General features: G+C 36.9%; 1 protein-coding gene across 1 annotated transcript in view; it reads right to left on the reverse strand.

Annotated features, from left to right (window-relative positions):
- LOC118746482 (Down syndrome cell adhesion molecule-like protein Dscam2) overlaps window positions 1-23,140 on the reverse strand; it is a 139,357-nt gene that overhangs the window by 44,958 nt on the left and 71,259 nt on the right. Inside the window, exons 3-4 of the mRNA XM_036480330.1 lie at window positions 22,879-23,030; window positions 15,391-15,663 (exon numbers count right to left, since the gene is read on the reverse strand). Of these exons, the coding sequence (XP_036336223.1) occupies window positions 15,391-15,663; window positions 22,879-23,030 (425 nt within the window). The remainder of the gene's footprint in view (window positions 1-15,390; window positions 15,664-22,878; window positions 23,031-23,140) is intronic.

A 23,140-nucleotide genomic window follows, 5' to 3' on the forward strand; every position in this document is an offset into this window, starting at 1 on the left:
AGATGGAAAGATCCTTATGTATGTAGCCGGGAGATCAGAATGCAGCGATATTTGGCTTGTTTGTCAGCCTCGAATAAGAAATACACAATTTTCCAGTTGGTTACCTACTGTTTAGCCGAGGACAAGCAGAAGAACAGGCTTAGAGGTGGGATCGAGTTAGTGGAGTAGAGGAGGTAGGTATTACTCATGTTACGAGTATTTATGTATCGAGCTCAATTTAAGAAGTCGTGCGAGAACAGATCGCTTTTCTAAAACCCTCGTTTTGTCTCCAATGACTCTGAGAGGAGGGAGCCGCATTTGTTTTGCACGGATTCCAAAATAAGACGCGGCATCATACAAACAGCTTCTCTTCGTAACATCAAAAGGGGTTTTAAAATCAACGGAATCCTGTATAGCTCCTAAGTTTCTATTGCGCAGACGATAGGAAATTTAGCCTATACCAAAATAATTAGAAATTTAGGATTGGCCAAGTACATGCAAAGAAAACTTTAATTAAGTGAGTGCCTTATTCTCAGATCTCTAAAACCCGAAATTCCTCTGTATTTAAAAAAAAGTCTACTCTCTTAAATTTTGATTTCGGATTCGGATTCAGCGAAAAAAGTTTCATTAGAATGCATATAAAACTTTCGTAAGGGCGGACCATTCTTTCATTTCTGTAAACTTATATTCTTGTCGGAAAAACCGGAAGGCGGACCCGAGTGCGTTCTATTATGAAAAACTTGTTGTCCTTTTCCCACGCCCAATACAAATTATATATCGTTGGAAAGTATAGAAAATAAGCTATCGAAATAAGCCATTTGCGACAAAAACCAAAAAGCTTCCTTGTTTAAAAAACGCAATATTTTTGTTTTTTCAAATTTAAAATTTGTATAAAATTATACATAGTTTCCACCAAAAAGCAAAAAAAAATTCTTCCAAAAATCGAAAAATTGAATGATCCAAAAAATAAATAGTTTCACTACTTTTAGAATTCGGCAAAAAATATAAAAAAATTTTCAAAAAGTCGTAAAAATTTTCTCCGACAAAAAAAAAATACAAACTGCTTTTACTAAAGTTTTTGAAAAAGCAAAAAAGTTCTGCAAGATTAGACAAAAAAACAAAATCCAAAAATTTAAAAATTTTCTGGTTGAATAAAAATTAAATAAAAACTCTTGTTAGTAGCTGTTTAACAGTTAAAGAGATCTTGAAAAGGAAAAAAAGTTCTGCTAAATTAGCGGGCAAAATTTTTTTCCAAAAATCGAAAAATTTAATGATTGAAAAAATTTATAAAACAAAAACAGTGATAACTAGGTGTTCAATAGTTATATGTAGAGTTCTGCAAAAAAAATATTTTTCCTCCCAAAAGTTGCAAAAATTTGTTTGAAAAAGACTGTTTTAAAGTTTTTGAAAAGGAAGAAAGTTCTGCAAAATTAGAGCAACATTTGTTTTTCTAAAGTCTTAAAATTTTATAATAAAAAAAAATAAAAACTTTTTAGTAGCTGTTGAATATTTAAAGAGTTTTGCAAAATAAGGCCAAACAATTTTTTTTTCCGAAAAGTTTCTTATGAGCCAAAACTTGCGAAATAAATATTGCAGAAGCATCACATAAGTATATATGTAGACCACCAACAGTTGTACCATTGCCATTAAAGGTCTTGATAATTAAATCAAATTAATTTATTTACTTATGGAATCATACAAGAAATGTCTCAAAATGTGAAAATTTTAAAAACTTTGGTAATTTTTCTTAATTCAAAAGTAGTATGTTTAGTCCATCCGGAGCCACTCGAAATTCACGAATCGCGTTCTAAAGAATTTGATGCTTATTTTCATTACTAATCTAATATTTTTCCGCCCGAAAACTTTTAAGCTCACGTCTTAAAAATTTTTTCGTATGACGCTATGGCCACTCTAATGTGCGTACATATGTATGTCACCACTAATTTTTAAACATGTCCATCAATCCATATCACGTAATGCTAGAAAACATTTAAATCTTGTGTATGTTGCAGAAATTAAGGGATGTGTTAAGATGGCGCACACTTCTGAAGTGGACCTAATGCAAATATTGGAAACCTCAAAATCCAAAAGGCTAATGAGCTACAAATCCACAGACACATTTATTTACTTTCACAAAGTCGCATGTGTGTATTTGTAGAGAGCAAATTACATGGATGTTTCCGACTGCGTATCCCTAAAGTACCGACAGCAGCAACAACAAATAATACACAAATAACAGCAAATACTATGAGGATAAGCTGCAGCAATGTACAGACTTAAATTAAACGTGAAACAAAAAATGAAACTTCATACCAACACAGCTTAACTTACGTGGCATAGAAAACAGCACTTACAAGATTGCATATGTATACGCACATATGTACATATGTATATATGTATGTACGTATATTACTTTCATACATATACTCGTGTTTAAAAAGGTAAACAAAAGATGCCACAAGGGCCTAATTTGTCTATAGCGGAAAAATCTGGAAAATGAGTGATGCCAGTGGAGTGTTAATGCGAGTAAGCAGTGGTACGAGTATGTGAGAGTTAATACATGTATATGTATATGTATGTAAGTAAATTGTGACGTACATACGTATTTCAACGTAGATGTGAAAACACGTAGCATTTGTTTGGCAGCAACTGCCTAGAAACTCCAAGTAGGAAGCCATTGAAAGGCGCAAAAATATCTGAATTGTCTCGACAACGAGCAAGTGGAAATTATTTATGCTAACTCATGAGTTGTGGCATGAAATCGCTTTCAAATTGCAATATACCTACCCTGCAGAAAAAAAATTATTATTGTGGAAACTGAAAATGGTAGATAATAAAATTTAATCAAATCATTAAAGCTGACATTGTTGCTATAGAGATAGGTCACCGTTGACATATGAGAATTAAGAGTATTAAACCTAGTGTTAGACTTGCTTACAAGCGTTTCAAAGCGACCGTCAAGTATCTGCCTAGCAGAACGCATTCGGATATTAAGTCAACAACTCTAAAAGTCGAGTTCGGTCTAAGCTCATAAATTGTCCAAACTGTAATGGCCGATAAATTCTTGCGTTGCCTACTGTTTTATCACAACAAAGATTCTTCAACCGATACCTGCAGGTAATCCGTGTGAAGTTAGGAAAAGTGTTGGGTGTACAAAATAAGGTTCCGCAGACAGCTGATGCTTACTCTAGAGAGATCATTCGGAGTCGAACTTAGTCTAGTGAAAGCAATGTAGATGAGAGAGAAGTGCTCCAAACAAATCCGCCAGTAGCAGTCCGTGACGATATTAAGTCGCACGGCATGGGCACGTATAGACAGTGTTCAATCAATACACCTTATCAAGTTGCAGAACTCTCTTTGACCGCCTGCCGACGACCACCGGCCAGAAAGACTTTGAATGCGGAGTTTTTCTCAGCTTTTCGTGATTTTGGCAACTAAGGTGTTTGATATTCCTAGAATTTGGAATAATTTAAAGTAGCTTAGATTTGTATCTTTCAATTAAAACATCGCATTATGACTGCATTTTCATGTCACGTAAGTAATATATTTGTTCCTCTTTTTGACTACCTCTTTGTCATGTGTTGCCTGTTATTATCTTACTTCTCAACCATTTTTGCAGAAAAGTGCTGTTAAGCCACAGGGTTTTTTTAATTTTGATCAATTTTCCAAGACTTATTAATGGTTTGTTCGCATAACTTCGGTCCTTCATGACACCCTACAAAAGAAATTTTAACGCCACAAAATCGCCGATACGCCTGATAACGTGACTACCGAAGTTGGCGCGCAAAAGATCGATCGTGTCGTTCAGGTTCTTGACTTCAATTTCCGGCTACAAAAAAAAGTTTATAATGCCTCTGTAGCCGACCGAAATGGCATTTCGAACAGCATTTTCAAAGAAATGGGCCAAACTGTCACTCCGTGAGGATGCTTTGGCTTCTCCACGATCGCCAAACGTGACAGTTTTATTTGTTACCATAGCCGCCGAGATGAAAATCGCTTCGTCAGATAATATCTTTTTCGAGCAAAATCGTTGTCGCTGTGCAAGGATAAAATAATTCATTTCATTCTACGGAGATATGATACCAAAATTTCCAACGGGAAAGAGCTGCCACTACCCTTTATGTATGTTGTGCCACTAAGCTCAGTCAGAATTATATAGAGAAGGGAAAAAAATGCATGGAAAAACCATGCCAGAAGTCGCTTATTATACCAAAACTCCTGAACTAGGTGTTTAGGGGACCATGCTATTCGCAGATTCAAAGAAAAATTTAGTGGTTAAAAGAATTTTGAATCCTTTAAATTTCTCGACAGGTGTATATTCGCGTTGATATAGACACTGTGCTATTTTTTTTACACATAAGTTGGTGTGTACATACAGTGCACATCCATACATGAATAAAAAAAAGCATTTCAGTTTGCCTCACCGGCAAATGTCTGGAGCAAATACCTACATAAATGCATACTTATGTATATGTACATATGTATGTATGTATGTACGTACCTTGTATTCATATGAATACCCACTCGTACAAAGTTTACTGCTTTCCTTTCACTCGTCTATTACGCGATTCTAAGCCCCGTTGATTAAAAATTGGGAGAAAAAGAGATCTTTTGTAACTTCGCAACCAGTGCATTAGTGGTGGTGAGGACTCCAAAATATATTTTTTACAGCAATTGCTTTCCACATATTCTCCCTCTTAAAAGTCAAGTGGCTGAAGTGTTAGGGCGTTAGCGTGTGTGTTTTTTGTGTGGCTGTGTTGTTGAGAAGCCCCAAATGTGCACTAAATGAGCAGAGGTGTGTGTCAAGAGTTGTCAAAAGCGCTCATTTGTGGTAATGCTGACATTGATTGTGGTTTATACTTAAAAATTGAATTCCAGTTATAGTACAAGTGATGTTTTTTTCTTGACACAGACGATTGCAATCAGCATGCAATTCAAAGGCATACGGATTTATTTGCTGACAAAAGCTGACGAAAACTGATAAAATTGCAGCTAAATAATCAGACGTTTTTTTACGTATATCTAACAGAGTTATGCGGGCTTTTAAGAAAAGGCATATGTGCATACGTATCAACTTATCAATCATACATAAATGCTTAGATAGTAAAGTGGCAAAGACGTAAAATGTCAAAACAATGTATCTGGTAACAACATCATTAATGACTGAACGGACTCAATTGAAAGTTGTCCTTAGCAAAGCTTATAGTTTGTTGAAATCCTTGGATTCATCTTATATATGGGAGGTTTCCAGGCACCCAAAGCATTAAAAAATCATCTTATAAGTCATCTTTTCAAAACATTATACTTCGGCCCGTGTTCTAAAATAACTTTCAAAATTTATCTGCCCTTTAAACACAAATTTAGTTCTTAAAAAGTGTATTTGAAGGACAGATAAATTTGAAAAGGTACTTGAGAAAATGGCCATTAGTGCTTGTTTTTTACCCGCTAACTTTACGTTGGTTGAAAATTTTAACAATTTGACTCGATGCTTAGTTAGCCACTGACTCATCGGCGTTCTGACGATCGGATGTGCAGCCCCAGTTCTCACCAACCCCAATGACTCAGGCTGGAAGCCAGAGTGTCAGTGGAAAATATTACTGGTGAATGATGACTGCACCCTGACTTTGGCAATGGAGAGCCTAATCTTGAATAAGGTGGAGGGCGAACTAACATCTAAGCTGGCTGGAACAACCGAGATTGTGAAAAATGTTGACATAATAGATGGCCCTTCTCTTTCTTCAAGTAGGCCACTGGTATCAGAAACGAAACCAACAACGGTTAAACATGGTAAAAACCGGAAGTGAACAGAAGTCCTGTGTTGAGAACCTCGAATAGTTGCAGTGCATTGGCAAATAAGATACAGGTCTAATGTGATAAGAAATCAGACGTGCCTGCTGCTCAGTCCAGCTATTCATATGTATATCACACTTTAGGATTAAACGAAAACTAGATTATAACGGTTGAGATACGTTCCGAGGTTCAAGCAGACTTTCTCTAGAGCATGACGAAAGACAACCCAAAACGAAGAGTTTAGACTCTCTCAGAAAATCAGAGGATTTTAATATACCCCTGCACTACCACAACACTATATTGTAAACCCATTTTTCGGGTAGCAAGTAGGAGCTATTATACTAAATTGGTACATGTCATCAGGGAGGATATTTTCTATATCACCTTTTGACGAAAATAAAAGCTTATAAGGCTGTAATTAGTGCCTTGAGGTCTTTAATAGAAAGATAAGGTAGATTACCAAAAAGGGAAAGGATGGTTATGCGCCAGAAAAAAGCTGCAGGTCAGTTGTTTCATAAATATTGAACTTCAGAGGATCCGCTTCATGTTATCTAGTAGAATGTTGACTGTGAGAGAATAAAATGGCCTCTGTACTAGGTCGGACTTGGGAGAGGATGCCATTAGGGTAGTGTTATTCGCCTCTCTTTTGGATAGCGATAAAAACCTTGTCTTGTTTACACAGAAAAGATTTCAAGCCTTCGGTATTCATAGACATAATCCTTAGTCTCTCTACAGAAGTGCAATATCTCGGGATAACTCTGGATGGGAAGTGGACGTTGAAGATTCAAATCGAGGTGAATTTATATCCAGCGCTGGATTTCTGACAGCATCGAATACTCTTTAGTAAGAACTGTGTGCTCTTCTGTGGTAGTATAGTGGCAAGAGCCGTGGTAAAAAAATAAAACTTTAGAATTTTTTGGAGCATCCAATGGAACTATATTCACTCATATGGCCAATCATAGTGGCAACTGTCATGAATAAGACCCTTGGGAACCGTTGGTGCTATACCTGCAAAACAACCAAGTGTTTGCTTAAAAGGCCAGTAGGGGGTGGAAAAATTCCTTCTCAGACAGATATGTATGGGGATTCGAGCACTGTTAGCACTGATTACGGAAGACAATATATAGGTAAGATATATGGCCATCATAAGTACCATCGACGGCCCACTATTTTCTCTGCAGTTGTCCAACCCCCGCTAAATTTGAAGCGGTGCATTTTCGTGCCACCTGAACTCCTATGGAAAATACACGAGAGTCTAAAATTCACAAAAGAGTCTGGCAAGTTTTTAAAGGAGTAATCGCTAGTGGCCTCTAGGCCGTATACACAATAGGGTGGTCCAAAAGCAGTAAAGTCGGAATTGTAATGCTCTCACCCCCTAGGATTGTTCTATATCGAAAAAAAGCATGCCCCTATTTTTTTATTTTAAACTCAAAAAATATTTAGAGGTCGCTCAAAGCGCTTAAAGTTTTTCATGTATTTTTATATGGAAAAAAAACAGCTTTTCGTAGAAATGGCATAGAATTCTTGAAAATCAATATTTTTCGATCGGAAAACTCTGGTTCTCTTCAGGAGACTTGCGATAATAATACCCAATTATTTATTTAACCATCAATACTGACGATTTTTTATTTGTCCCCCCATTGCCTTTTTCGCGGTTTTTGTGGGTTTTTGGCGGATTTATAAATTATAGTTGCGATGAAAAAATCGTTAAACAATTGGGAAAAATATTAGTTTTTTAGAATTCTATACCATTTCTACATGGAAAACTTTGGGCGCTTTGAGTGACCTCTAAATATTTTTTGATTTCTAAATAAAAAAAGGGATATATTTTTTCGGTACAGAACAATCCTAGGGGGTGAGAGCATAAAAATTCCGACTTTACTTTTTCACATGCATTTTTGGACCACCCTTACATGCAATCGCCATTTATGAGTGACTGCTTGGAAATCGCGGCTGCTGTGGCTGAGTGGTTAAAGGTACGCACTACCACTTCCTAGGACCTGGGTTCCATGGCTGCACCGAACAATATCTGAATTGGAAGAAGTTTTTCTAATGGCGCACAGTATTCTAGTTAATTTTGAAAAAAATCGAGACAAGAACAGATATCTCGGGAACAAGAGAAAATAGAAAAATAAGTGTAATGGTGTTTTAACTGTCTCGTTGGATAAAAAATTACCTTGAACTTTAAAATAACCTTCAAATATAGAAGGTTTTAAATACATATTTGCTATTTTTGGTCATAAAAATTTATTAAAAGGTTTTAAATTCATGTTTTTTGCTGTTCTTTTGTCAAGGAATCTATTTTCATGGTTACAAAAATCAAAAAACGAGATTTTTTTTTTCTAAAAAGAAAAAAATTCAAAGATTACTCTATTGAAGGTCGGTTTTAAAGTCAAGTAAACTTTTTGTTCAATCAGATCTTTAAAATGTCCTTCAAAAGTATTTTTTTTTTACTTAAATGAATTAAACAAAAATATAATGCATTTTTTGGTTCTTGCAACCATGGCAATGGATTCGTTGACGCGAAAGCAGCAAAGATATTATTTTAAAACGTTTAAAAAGTTCACTGCATACTAGTTTGAGGGCAAAAAAGAAAAAATTTAAAACCTATATTTTTAAGGTCAAGCTAAGTATGGCTGACTTCCAAAACGCATCAATACAATATTTGGAAACTGTTATACTGCGGTATTCAAACGGTTTGTGTATGCAGAGTTGCGAAACATTGCAACATATGCATTGCATATTCTAATTTAAGAATTGAACAGTTTTTTCTGAATTTTCCATTTTCACAACACCAATCGGAACCAGAAACCAACGAAGCATCAACTTTTTTATACTGTTAGTGATGCGCTGATTACTCTAGCGATACGTTTCATTAACTATTTGGATGCGTTTTGGAAAAGTATACATTGTCAATATTTTGGAGTTCGGCGTTATGGAACATCATATTTTGTACGTATGTACGTACGTACGTCATCCTATTTCATGCATCTCAAGGACATTAAAATACCGTTACTTTTCTCTCGCTACCACTTCTCGTTCTCTACATATTTAATTTTGTCCCTTTTATTCCTTAAATAGAACACTGTGCGGCTGTCGCCCCTTAACAGTAATACATTTATTACTTCTACATTACAAATTTAGTTTTTAACCAATAGCAATTATGACTTGATTTTATGAACTTAAGAATCAAACACATAACAGCCAGTTACGTAAAACCAACAAAAAGACGCTTGCCACCCACCAAAGTCAATTAAAAGTGAAAGTCATTAAAATTTGAGTCAAGTGACTTTATCTTTCCTTTAATTAACAAGAAATCAAAACTGCTCTAAACACTTTGAAAGTAAAAGGTTTGAATTATGAATCATCAACAGCTACAAAGCGGTTTAAATATCTACTGGGCAATCATTGCGCCAAGCCGCTGCTGCTGATTATTCCAGTAGTATTGCCTGCGGAGTAAAGTAGAAAAGTTGCCAACTAAATACTATAAAACAAACTGCAGCAGTAGACAGTCGCGAAGCAGCATCATCAAGTGAAACTGCCCTTACGCATTCATTTTTATCTAACACATTGGCAGTCACGCGAATTATTGCCACTGAACTTTTGTAAGTAAAAGTTTAGGCCGATACGAAATACGCGTTGTTGTTTTTAATAATTCAACTTAATATTGCCAAATATATGTATGTATGTATTTACTAGTCATTCTGCCAACAAAAAAAAAAAAACATATATATAATATCCACCAGTGTAGAAGAGTAGTTGACCATAAGTAGATGTACGCCAATATTGCCTACAGCAAAGCACCGAATACGTATTTAAAACTTTGCTAATAAAACTAAAAGTGATTGCAATTATTACTTATTTTAATGCCAAAAACTTTTCAACTTTGAAACAATGGAAATTTTAACAACAGACAGAATTTTGTAGTAACAAAAATAAATACAAACTTCATATTAAATATACATATGTATGTATGTCTATTCAGCATAAGCTTGATTGGTTGCTCATCCGCATGTATCATTTACATATTCGTAGAGTTGTAACGAACAGCCACAAAACTTTAAAATTCCTCCCTTTTTGCTGTGACGAACTGCCAGTAGTGAGAATAACTACCACTTGGAACATTAAACTTAATAGCAGCATCAGCAGCGTACTCAAGTGGCGGCAAACTTCGAACTGATAAGTGCCTATCTGTTTTGATATTAATAACAAAATTTAATTTATAATAAAGTTTCATTATTCAAGAGCCCAATAAAAAAATATAAAAGTATGAGGTCCAATTAATGATTTTTTTGCCGGGATTTTTTCATGTCTTTAACACAGTACTGTGTACTAAATTACTAGATATTGATGTTGCCTCTTTCTTTGGCAATTGATATAAAAAATAAATTTTTTTTTCGCCCCATACTTCCAGCTTGAATGTTCACCTTCTCATTAACCCTCGAGTAGGCACGTAACAAATTTGTTAAATATATTCATGTATGTATATCGTAGCGCTATGGAGAATTTAACAAATTTTTTAGCCAGAAATAATTAGAGAGAATCATACTGACACTATTTTAAAAAGTTAAGAATCCCAAAATAGTCCCAATTTTATAATGGTTTCTACATATCTTTGAGCTGCGTTGCATTCGATTATGGTAAAGTAGGTAAAGTAGTGGAAAGTTATGGAAATATTTTACAGAAAAAAATTAACTAAGTATAGCGTTGTTTGTAGTATATGCAACAAATGAAAAGCACCGACTTTTTTAAGTTAAAAAAATATAGACATTTCAAAAATTACTACACTTTTATAGAGGAAACTTCGTTCTTATAGTGGAGGTCAACCCCCAAGCAACCTTCTCTTTAAGTTTGTCGTGGTACTTATTGGACAATATGTATATTTTTTCCAGTATGTTTACAACAAAATCCCATATATAGTACTTTTAACACTAGAATGACCAAATCCTTTCACCTATCTAGGCAGCCCGTTGTGCCAAAATTGGCACGCCTGCTCGCATTCAGGATTTGATTCTTTAGGGTCAGAACCTGAATTTTCAGAATCATCTTGCGCAGTATCTATTGCTCAAAATATATAAAATTTGGATTGGATTGGAAGTCGTCATTTCACCGCTCATGAAGTAACACAATATTCTCACTGTTCTATTCTAAAAGCGTGAGGAATATAAAAAAAAAAAATTATTTATTATCTATAAATACAAAATATTGCTTATGATTTGTTCGCTACTTCGCTGATGATCACATCACGTGGTACCTGCAACAAACCACAACTTCACATATTATGTACTATACTGTGTGTCAAAATAGGCACTGTGGGAGTTCAAGATAAACGTGTGTTAAATGTCAAAGAAATTGTTAAAGGACGCAAGCTTTTAAAAAGTATGAATCTTTTATGACTGCAAAAACTGAACGCATAATGAAAAGTCACGAAATTTTTAAAACCCACTTGCAAAAATTTTACATTTATTGTACATTAAAATTTAAAATGCCTCAAATTTGGCACACTAGGCATTCTAGTGTTAAGTAATGTAAAAAATTGTTTTTTAAATGAAGTAAACATTTATTTAGGAGGATGGTTCCGTGCGCAGAAGTGGAAAACTTTTGATTGCCATTCACCTGGGAGTGGCCAGAAGCGATTCTTGTGCGTACGGTTCAAATCGCAGCTCACAACGTCCGGATATTTATATCCACGTATCCTCTGGGTAGCAACCAAACACCCGTTTGGGAGCGAGCTAAAGTGAGAAGGCGTAAAACTTCGCGTGCGCTGGGTTTGGGTCCCGCCACGTTAAAACCCCGCCCAATGAAAAATTCCAACAAGCCTCGGATGAGACCCCCTTTTTCTGATGACGACCACGGCAAACGTATAAAGGACTATGATTTAAGGGTATGCACCTGGAATATCCGGACCCTTAATGGGGAAGGTGCCTCTGCCCGGCTGGTTGATGTCCTCGGGAAGACAAAGGCTGACATCACCGCCATCCAAGAAATGCGATGGACGGGGCAAGGTAAAGTAAGCGTGAAGCCTTGCGACGTCTACTACAGTTGCCACGTAAAGGAGCGCAAGTTCGGTGTTGGATTCGTGGTAGGAGAGAGACTCCGTCGCCGAGTACTGGCGTTCACCCCGGTGGACGAACGTCTAGCCACAATCCGCATCAAAGCTAGATTCTTCAACATCTCGCTCATCTGCGCCCATGCCCCGACGGAAGAGAAGGATGAGGCGTCCAAGGATCTCTTCTATGAGCGCTTGGAACGTACATATGAGCGCTGCCCCCGACACGATGTCAAAATCGTGCTTGGCGATTTTAATGCCAAGGTGGGCAAGGAAGGGATCTTTGGCGCCACTGTCGGAAAATTCAGCCTCCACGACGAAACGTCCGATAACGGACTGAGGCTGATCGACTTCGCCGGGGCCCGAAATATGGTAATATGCAGTACTAGGTTCCAGCATAAGAACATCCACCAAGCTACATGGCTGTCTCCAGATCGAAAAACGAGAAACCAAATCGATCATGTTGTGATAGACGGAAGGCATGCTTCAAGCGTTTTGGACGTACGTACACTCCGAGGGCCAAACATCGACTCGGACCACTATCTTGTTGTAGCCAAGATACGCACCCGCCTCTGTGCAGCAAAAAATGTGCGCCCAACAATGCAAGGAAAGCTTAACGTCGAAAAGCTGCAATCACAACAGACGGCCAATTTATTCGCCACTCGACTCACACACCTGCTCTCTGAGAGCACTCTTCAACAATCCGACGTACGCGAGCAGTGGAACCACATTTCCCGATCATTAAGTACCGCCGCCGAAGAAGTAGTTGGATTTCAGCTAGCCCGAAAGAACAACTGGTACGATGAGGAATGTCAAGAAGCCGCAGAGAAAAAAGATGCCGCCTACAGGGCCACGCTGCGATCGGGCGCAACGCGAGCCATGTGGGACCGTTATAGGGAACTGAAGAAGGAAGCGAGACGTATTTGCCGCAATAAGAAGAGAGAGGCCGAAATACGTGAGTGCGAAGAGCTTGAGATGCTGGCCGACAGGAAGAACGCCCGAAAATTCTACCAGAGGGTTAGGCGACTTACGGAAGGTTTCAAGACCGGGGCGAACTCCTGTAAGAACAACAATGGCGACCTAGTGACCGATGTCCAGAATATACTTAAATTGTGGAGGGAACACTTTTATAACCTACTGAATGGTAGCAGCGCTGAAAGTAGTGAGGAAGACGAACCCGAGTCCCCAGTCGATGATGATGGAGTAGCTGTCCCACCGCCTGACTATGACGAGGTACGAATAGCGATTACGCGGCTGAAAAACAACAAAGCTGCGGGAGCTGACGGCCTGCCAGCCGAGCTATTCAAGTACGGCGGCGAGGAGCTGATGAGGTGCATGCATCAGCTCGTATGCAGAATATGGTCAGATGAACGCATGCCCGACGACTGGAATTTAAGTGTGCTCTGCCCAATCCACAAGAAAGGCGACCCCGCCATACGTGCCAACTACCGCGGAATTAGCCTTCTAAGCATAGGTTACAAGGTCTTATCGAGCGTATTGTGCGGAAGACTGAAGCCCACCGTCAACGAGCTGATTGGACCTTATCAGTGTGGCTTTAGGCCTGGAAAATCCACCATAGATCAGGTATTCACAATACGCCAAATCTTGGAAAAGACCCGCGAGAATAGGATCGACACACACCATCTATTTGTCGATTTCAAAGCCGCTTTCGACAGCACGAAGAGAAGTTGCCTTTATGCCGCGATGTCTGAATTTGGTATCCCCGCGAAACTAATACGGCTGTGTAAAATGACGTTGAGCAATACCACCAGCTCCGTCAGAATAGGGAAGGACCTCTCCGAGCCGTTTGATACCAAACGAGGTTTCAGACAAGGGGACCCCCTTTCGTGTGATTTCTTTAATCTTATGTTGGAGAAGATAATAAGAGCCGCAGAACTGAACCGCTCAGGCACAATACTTTATAAGAGCGTACAATTGCTGGCGTATGCCGACGACATCGATATTATCGGTAAAAACAAGGGCTACGTCTGTTCTGCCTTCTCGGGATTGGATAGAGAAGCAAAGCGAATGGGTCTGGTGGTGAACGAGGACAAAACGAAGTATCTCCTGTCAGCACACAAACAGTCAGAGCATACGCGTCTTGGCACCCACGTCACTGTTGACAGTTACAAGTTTGAAAAAGTAGACGACTTCGTTTATTTGGGAACCAGCATTAACACCAATAATAATGTCAGCCTTGAAATCCAACGGAGAATCACTCTTGCCAACAAGTGCTACTTTGGGCTGAGTAGGCAATTGAGAAGTAAAGTCCTCTCTCGTCGTACAAAGATCACACTCTATAAGTCACTCATCATGCCTGTGCTGGTGTATGGCGCGGAAGCATGGACAATGAAAGCATCTGATGAGGCGGCTCTTGGAGTTTTCGAGAGAAAGATTCTGCGAAAGATTTACGGACCTTTACGCGTTGGTGATGGCGAATATCGCAGACGATTTAACGATGAGCTGTATGAGCTTTACAACGATATAGACATAGTGCAGCGAATTAAAATTCAGCGGCTCCGCTGGCTTGGCCATGTCGTTCGGATGGACAGAAACGCTCCTGCTCTGAAAATATTCAACGCGGGCCGCGATGCTGGGAACAGAGGAAGAGGAAGGCCTCCTCTGCGTTGGAAAGACCAGGTGGAGAAGGACTTGGCTTCACTTGGCATTTTCAATTGGCGTCAGTTAGCACAGAAGAGAAATGACTGGCGTGCTGTTTTGGACTCGGCCAAAATCGCTTAGGCGGTTACAGCGCCAAATAAGAAGAAGAAGAAGAAACATTTATTTAACAAGTATCCCGCAATGTCGATGATTTAGCTTATAGAGATATAAAATATTTATAAAAGAATTGTTAAAAATCTGGGGTTTTCGCAAATTTCATTTTAATACTTTGATACGAAAAATAGTATTAAATTTAGTACGCGTATTTATTTATTTTTTCCATCGTTTGAAATTTTGCATTGTTACAATGCAGCAGACCACAATGTTCGAAAAAATCGTTGCACCAAAATCGCATAAATGATCGGTTGGCTTCAATCCGTGGAATAACGAAGCATACACATTTATCAATCTTGAATTTTGGATCGGAACCTCATATTTAGCAGAAAAACTACTAATAATTGACTAAAAAACCCGGGGATGAAAATCTTCATAAGTTTTGGCGCTACAATTTTTAAGTGACTTCGGATTTGTATTACTGGAAATATTCCTCTGTCTTACTGAATTAAAAAATTATTGAGTTTCAGTGGTCACTAGCATTTCAAGTTCTTCGCACTGACATTTTTAGTCGGACTTTTTTTTATCACCATTAAGGGTGCCTTTGAATTTCGCGCGATTCTCTGCAGCAGTGGTTGTTACAATAAAAAATAGATTTTCAGTATTTAAACTCTTCAACAAAGGTACTTTTAGATATCATCCCTTAGGTGGATTCAATAATCGAAGAAGTAGTACTTAAATGCATCATCCGGAACAAAATTATTCAGATGTCTAATACTCAGAGTGAATAATTATTATTGAATATTAAGTTGTCCTAGGGACCCCCCTTCCCTTCCCTTTGTTTCATGTATACTGACCTATAACGGTGACTTCGCCACTACGACGCGCACTATGCCCCTGCTTGTTGCGTGCCCAGCATGTGTATACGCCCGAGTCGGTATTCTTCTGCACCGGATTGATGGTCAATGAGCCATCCGGTTGAACACGTTGTCGGATATCATCAGGCAATTCGCGACCGCTTCGCTCCCAATGTATTTCCTCTATGGGATAGCCAGCAACAGGGCACTTCAAGTTTAGGGTTTCACCAGACACGGCAGTGACTTTCGGTATTAAGCGTATGTAGGGAAGGCCTGAAATTAGAAAAAAATAGAAATAGATGAGGATAATAATTAATTTAGTGAAAATTACTCCATTGGGAATTTATGTAAATATTTATGTATGCAAAAAAATTGAAAATAAATTATTTAATTTAATTTTTTTTAATTCTTTTCGGACTTCTTGGGAATTTCTTGGACCTTTTCGAAATTTTTTATGTAATTTCAGGATTGTTTCTGTTTTTAGATCTTTTGTGGTTTTCCCAGACTTTTTGAGATGTTTTCGAGTTCTTCGAGCTCACTTTTCGGGATTGTGCGCGTCTGAATTTTCGTTGCTTTTGGAAGTTCTTAATGAATTTAAAATTTGAAAACATTCGTTTTCAGGAATTTCGGTGATTTCAAGTCCTAAAGTATTTTCAAATTTTTACTTCATTATTTTAGTTTTTTATGAATGCCTAAAAAACTTAAGGTTCATTTAGTTATTTTTTACCAAAAATACCCGATACAGGTCGTACGATAAAGGCGGATTCTTTAATATCTCGACTCCAGCGCCATCTGTTGGCAGAATTTTTTGCAAAAGTATATAGTTGGGGGTAAACATATAAAAATATAAAGCAGTAAGAAATATTTTCTGTTTATCATAAATTAAAGGAGACATAAACTACATATTTTTATTGTTTAATTTAAGGCCTCCTTATGAACAATACTTTAATTTTTGTTGCGGTGTAGAAGCATAAATACTATGCGGACATTCCACTCGTGGGCATTCGAATACTAAAGATTTTTAAATTAAAATGGAAGGTCTGTAGGAATAAATACACATCCTTTCCGTTGCCGCATCCAGTAATAATTCTTGCTGCAATTATATTGGTCATCATTTTCCTTACTAAAAATCTTTTTTCATTATTAAGGTTCGGTGGATCAAGGTACCTAAAGAATAATTAAATGCGCTTTAATTTTTAAGTTGATATTCTCTGAACGTAGACGGCATGCATGGTGGGCGGTGCTACGACTTCTTGTAAGGTTATTCCGTTCAGCTGTCTGTTTGTAATGGGTCCAAGGTTATGGTTCTCTGAACGTACTCCATCTATTGGAGGTGCCACGCCCCTGGCAAACACTCACTCTCTTTCAGTTTACTATAAACGCCACGCCCTATTGTACAAACCCATTTGTATACATTTACCATGAATCTTCTCACCAAATTTCAAAGTCATGTGAGCTACGGTTCGGAAGATGTAGCAAATGTGAGATTTAATGGCTATGGAATGTGTCGTGGCCCGTTATATAAACTCACTAATGTTTACATCGCTATAAGCGCCTACCTTAGTTATGTCTTCGCACTCAATTTCGAAGTCATATGACTTATCGTTCCTAAGTTATAGCTGATTAAAATTTGACGCCTGTAAGATGTGACGTATAATTTCGAAGTTATGGCTGATTAAAAATTTCACACCTATAGGATTGGCCACGCCCCTTTTTCACAAAAGATTTTTAATTTTTCTTAATTTTTGCCTTGTTTAAGTTTGTATATTTTTTTCATAAAAATGAAAATATCTTGGGTAAATGACCTGATTTTGAAAAACGATGACCCGTTATCTACGACCCAATCTTAGGCTCACGTATTTCGGCGTTTTTTTTTCGAGTAATTTCAAAACTTTGGATTTTCCTTACAGTATTATTTCAAACCGGTAGTTTTAAAGAGACGCGTTGAGGCTGCCTGGTTATTGGATTCATATGCTTAGGAAAATTTATAAGTGAACCTTCATTAAGAATAATAATGTGTGGTTCTCTATGGTAGAATAAGTTCGGTGGTTCATTTGGTTATTTCATCTAATCAACTAATGCTTTTGTGTAATATGAAGAGCGCCTTAGTGCTGAACATCACCTAAAGTATGCTGTTCGGTTCACTATTTTCTTACATCTTTTATTGGAAATTAGATAATTGAGACTACTAAATAGATATGTATTGTAGTAAAAACTTCAACTCATTTTAATAAGCTGAATGCTTAGATATACAATTAAGTATTTAAATTCACACAAAATGCTACAAAAAAGTATGCATATTTGGTCTCATAGTACTTGTGCAAAATCAGAAATTTGATAGAAAAGAGGACACAAAACCGTATACATATGTACGTATAATTCAAATGAGTATGACGAGTAATGCTTGCTCCAAAACCAACAAGCGACTAACAGAAATTACATGTTCCTATTCGCATTTCCAGGAGCTGTGAATGCACGCGCGTGGGCAGATGTCCGCCAGCATGGTGTACTATGCTCAAAAGCTCAGAGCACATTCGGAATGTAGAATTTCAAAATAGAACAGAAGGAGTATTTCGTTTTATCTATGTGGGTCAGTAAAACGTCAGCAAGTTCTGCTGTTGCAGCTGTCATGTTCGTCATGCTGCCGTTCTCACATTCCTCTTTTTGAGTTTTGTCACAAATGATGCTTTTTCCTGAGTAGTTTTGTTTATCGCTATTTGACTTATGTTTTTTTTTCTAGAAAACAAGAATAAACCATAAAAATGTTCGGTATGTAAAAAAGTTCAGTCAAGCGCAGCAGTTGCATTTACGAAAAGTGCACTTATTTCCAGTTTACAATTTTTTAATATTTATGGCAAATTTATTGCATATGAAAGTTTTATATGTATTCGGAAAGTTTACGTAAAAAAAAGCAAGCATTCATGTAGGACGAAAAATAAGCTGTTGAGTGCCAACATTTTTATCAACGATGGAAAAGCAAATTTTTTTTTTCCAAAAATTTCACTTGTGGTGCAAATATATATTAAATTATTACAGAATAAATATGAATATAATATGTACAAATGTACTTATGTAGGTAAACAAAAAATTTTAAATTTCGTAATATGATTCCTCCAATTATAGATTTACATATATTTGTATATGTGTAAACCGAATTCAAAAATTCTAAATGTGACTTGGATAAGAGTATTAAAGCCGCTCAAATCTGCAGCGATCCTAAAAATAGGCACAACTCTATAGACACCGATAAGCGGTTATTGAAATTATTAACAAAAAAATTGCCAAAAATCAACGGTTTTTTGTAGCCTCTTCAAACTTCCACTTTATTATACCACAATTGAGTGGGCAATAAAACTGCATACCTTAGCATTCAGAATAAAAAAGTTTTAATAAAACTTTCTTGATTTTTTTTTAGTTTTAGTACAAAGTTTGAAACTTGGATTTATATAGTTTTGTTATATGGAGTATCAAATATATTTTTATAAAAAATGTATTCAAATTAATTTGAGGAGAACGAAAGAGTCAAAACTTATTAATATATCGCACACCGTCTTCAAAAGAGTCACAACTCAAAATTTGGAATTTTTGAAATTATGCCCTAAAAATGTTCACATAGCTTTTATTTACCTTTCAGCAAAAACAGGAGCAAATTTTTGTTATAATTTGTTAAATAACCCAAGGTAAAGTCGCTCTTGCCCATATGATTAGCATGTGCTACGAAATAGTTCTTCCGCATTTACTGACGAACGTATTATTTTGAGTTGTGACTTTTTTGAAGACGGCGTGCGATATGTACGTGACCTCGATCTTCATTCGTCTCAAGGTTAGCTTTATATCGCAAAAACTTATATCTGGCATGGCAAATGTAGATTATAACAATCCGATCTTTGGAATTTTTACTGTAAACTCTCTTTTTATACTAAGTGAAAATAGAGGCGAAATGTCGATTTTAGCTGCCTAATTGAAGGAAAATTTCATATCTGAAAAATCAATTGTATAACAGCGATATATTGTGGTGATCCGATTTGACGGTTCCGATAAATGATTGGTATATTGTAAAAGTTCACCCGCTTACCAAATTTCAGTCGGATGTCTGGAAAGCTGAGGGATCCCAAACAGACACCCTCTTGCCGCATAGCCCTCGAATAGGCACGTCAGAAGGCATCTATACGAACTAACAGATGAAGTCCAGAGGTTCATAAAATAACCTCTAAACCCGGCAGAGTACCGACAGGTTATAAACGGAATTCACAGAGGAACGGTCTCGACCTACTCCAGCTTCCAACCTGTGAATGCCGTTTTGGGAATACAGCCACCAGACGTAGACGAGACTGAGCTTCATCTTCTTTGGGAAACTCGCACACCATAGCCTAACTTCGCTCCGGCTACTGCAGTAGGCTAAACTCCTACCTTAAGGGGATAAATGCAGATGTGCCCGATGAGTACCCGGCATGCAGAGTGTCACCACACGACTGGCAACACCTCTTCACATGCCCTAAACCACATACATACGACTAACGCCCGTCTCCCTATGGACCAACCCAGTTCGAATGGCACACTTCCTGGGTATCCTGTTAGTGGAGCCTGATGAAAACGATTGGAGAGGGATAGCCGATTTAGGCAGGGGTAAGTATTATTGAGGAACACCAAAAGGCCCCACGAACTAAGGATTTATATGAATTCGCTAACCGACTTCGCCGGAATATATTTTTTTATGTATGTTACCGCATAACTTTGGACCACGCTAACCGATTTCTATAATTCTTTTTCTTTTTTAAGGAAAGGTGCTACCTCACAGGTCGTCCCTTAATAATTTGGTTTAAATCCGAGCATTAGATCATGAAGAACTTAACGATAATCTTAAAATTTTATATGAGAATTGAAGTCGGTTTTGCTTTTTGCTTAAAAATTACTTGTTATATTTAATAAACACTGTACCATTTTGGTGTATCCAATGACTTTGTTTGGGTTGTCCCACCTATAAAATATTCTAATTCCTCTCTAACCGCTGAAACACAATGCCGGCGAACGGCGAATTTTTCGCTGCGAATGTTCGATGTAAAAATTAAAACACACTGTTGTATATGAGAACCCACACAACCAAAGCAAACGACTACGTTCGTCCGACGACTGTTCGCAACGATAGACTTATTTTTATCGTCGTCGCTGGCAGCGGTAAAATACGATCCATTGTGGCTATATGCTAAATATTCTCAAGTTTTTAAATCGAAATTTAAAAATACTGTATTAGTTCTTGTTAAAAATTAATAATCTTATTGTGTGTAAAAATTTTAATTGTACCTTGTCATAAGCAGCTGAATTCGTTGTCGCCGTAGTTGTGTTTTTCTGAGTGAAATTTTTGGGCGAAAGTTGCCGCCGTCGTTTCATTACTGTGCGAAAATTCGCCGTTCGTCGGTATTGTGTTTCAACGGTAATCCATGTACAACCCCTACTAAGTAAGTTTCAAGGATTGCAAAAGTAAATACTAAGATGAGACATGGATTCGACAAGGACACGAATCTCTTAACAGTAGTAAGAGTTTTTATTTTTTGAATTTTGAATTGTGTCGTTATTGCAGAGGACCATCGACATATGCAGTATTATAGTGCAAAAAAATAAAAAATAAATACGAGCGTTAGTGATGATACATGCAAACTATTGATAGGATTAAAGTTAAACGATGAAAAAATCTTTCTTCCAGCGAACTATAAAAAGTAAGTATTTTATTTAATCCTTTGATTCAAATGGCTGCGCTTTTTCAAGAATGCTGCACAGGAAAGTTGCTATTTTTTAACATTGATTTTTTTCTAATTTTTGCGTAAATTGCTTAACTTTTATTACTGTAAAAGTTGCTTTAGCTCAGTTTTTTTTTTGTTTACAACCAAACCACCGTTGGAGACTTTTTAACGCAGACAAATCAAGTGGAAGCATAATATTGGATCGAAAAAGTGTTTGCGAATTTTTAGAGCAAATTCAATTGATTTTTCATACATTCCAAATAAATTCAATTAACCCAATACATATCGCTCATTTAATTGAATAGTGTTATTAGGTCAAAAAATGCAAGTTAATTATGCAGAAATTACCATTACCTCTTTTTCTTTGTTGGGTAAACATTTTTTAGCTATATCGAATACCAGTATCGCATTAGAAAAAACATGTATGCATTAATTTTTACTATGGGAGTATGTATGTATATGTAGATTCAAAACTTATAAGCCATTTATATTGAGTTTTGCTTTTTGAACTATGACACTATTGAAGTAAATGAGCGATATGTTTTGTTTTTTTTATCGAACTTAGAACTGCTGTACAAAAAACTCTATCGAATGATTTTTGCAGGCTTCTGTTGAAGTCTATTTAGTACCATAAAGCGGATATTTCCAGAAGCCGGAATATATGATAATTTGATCGTCGAAGAAAAAGATATTTCTTAGATTCCTCTCTTTAAACAACTTCCGCGAACGTCTTCATCTCATTCTCTTACGAAAATCTTCGTCGAAGAATTCTCTTTTTTAATTTAGAAAAACGGAAAAGCTAGTGGCAACCAGGTTCCAATTATTCGGTGAGTAGTACATTTTTGTGAATACTGTTAATGCCGAACCGTATTAGTTAGTCGCCATCTATCCAAAAATAATTCAGTGCGTACCAGTTTACTCAAAGGACGTCGTCATTTGTATTAAATTCACCAGTTGCTTGCGTTAAAAAGAGAATTATTCCGCACAATTCATGGTTCCTTAATTAACTAAAGTCACTGTAGTTTCCTACTAGTGAGATTCTCATGTGAAAGCAATGCATTTTCAAACATTTACTATAAATCTTTGTACGGCATAGCGTTAATGTACAAATGTAGAGGTGTTTTTTATGTGAAGATAGCTTAATATATACATACATACATACTTCATAGTTATATTTACATATGCATGGATTTATAAGTATATGTTTGTTAATGGAAAGAGCGGAGTGCAAAATAAAGTGATGCCATATATTCTTACACAGCTCTATGGACTTAAATTCTTCAAAGCTGGTTTTGGTTGCTGGCCGTCTGAAAAGTACCCCGCCGACATAAAATATGACATTGGAAAAAAATTCAGAAAAATGCATTCAAATGAACACAAATCCAAAGAGAATGTCCTAGGCTAAAGCAGAAAAGCCGAAAAAAAAAACAGTTTTTCTTCTATTTTCACTGTGAATGACCTGACAAATGCTGTATAGATACGCCAAAAACGCGGGCGCAGTTCGTTACGCGAGGTTGGCTGTATTGCATAGCAACATGAAAATATTTGCACAAATAAATATGTATGTAGTTATGTAGGTATACGTATGTATGTATGTATATACACATTTGTGTTAAAGCATAGCCGCGTAGCCACACAAAAATGATAAAAAGACCTCTACGTAGCGTAGCATATGGGCATGTGAAAATTTTAGATTTCGAATATTTTTAAAAAGATTTTTTATTTAAATAAATATTTTTATTTTACGTACCATAAATATTTAAGCGCGCCGCATGCTGAACCTTTCCCGCACGATTCTCTGCAATGCACGAATATTCGCCACCATCCTCAACCATGACATGGCTAATGTTGACGTGACTAATTACATCGCCATGGACAGTGATGTATTGCCCAATCATAAATCTGTACAGCAGCATATGAAATGAAACACGCAAAATAAGAAATAAGAGTAAGAGATATGTATGTCGTTAGGGAAAAAGCTGAAATATGATTATGATTATGAAAATTGTTGC

The sequence above is a fragment of the Rhagoletis pomonella genome, unplaced genomic scaffold, assembly GCF_013731165.1.
Source record: "Rhagoletis pomonella isolate Grant_MI unplaced genomic scaffold, Rhpom_1.0 Rhpom_scaffold_00010, whole genome shotgun sequence".
In the NCBI taxonomy this organism is placed as follows: Eukaryota; Metazoa; Arthropoda; class Insecta; order Diptera; family Tephritidae; genus Rhagoletis; species Rhagoletis pomonella.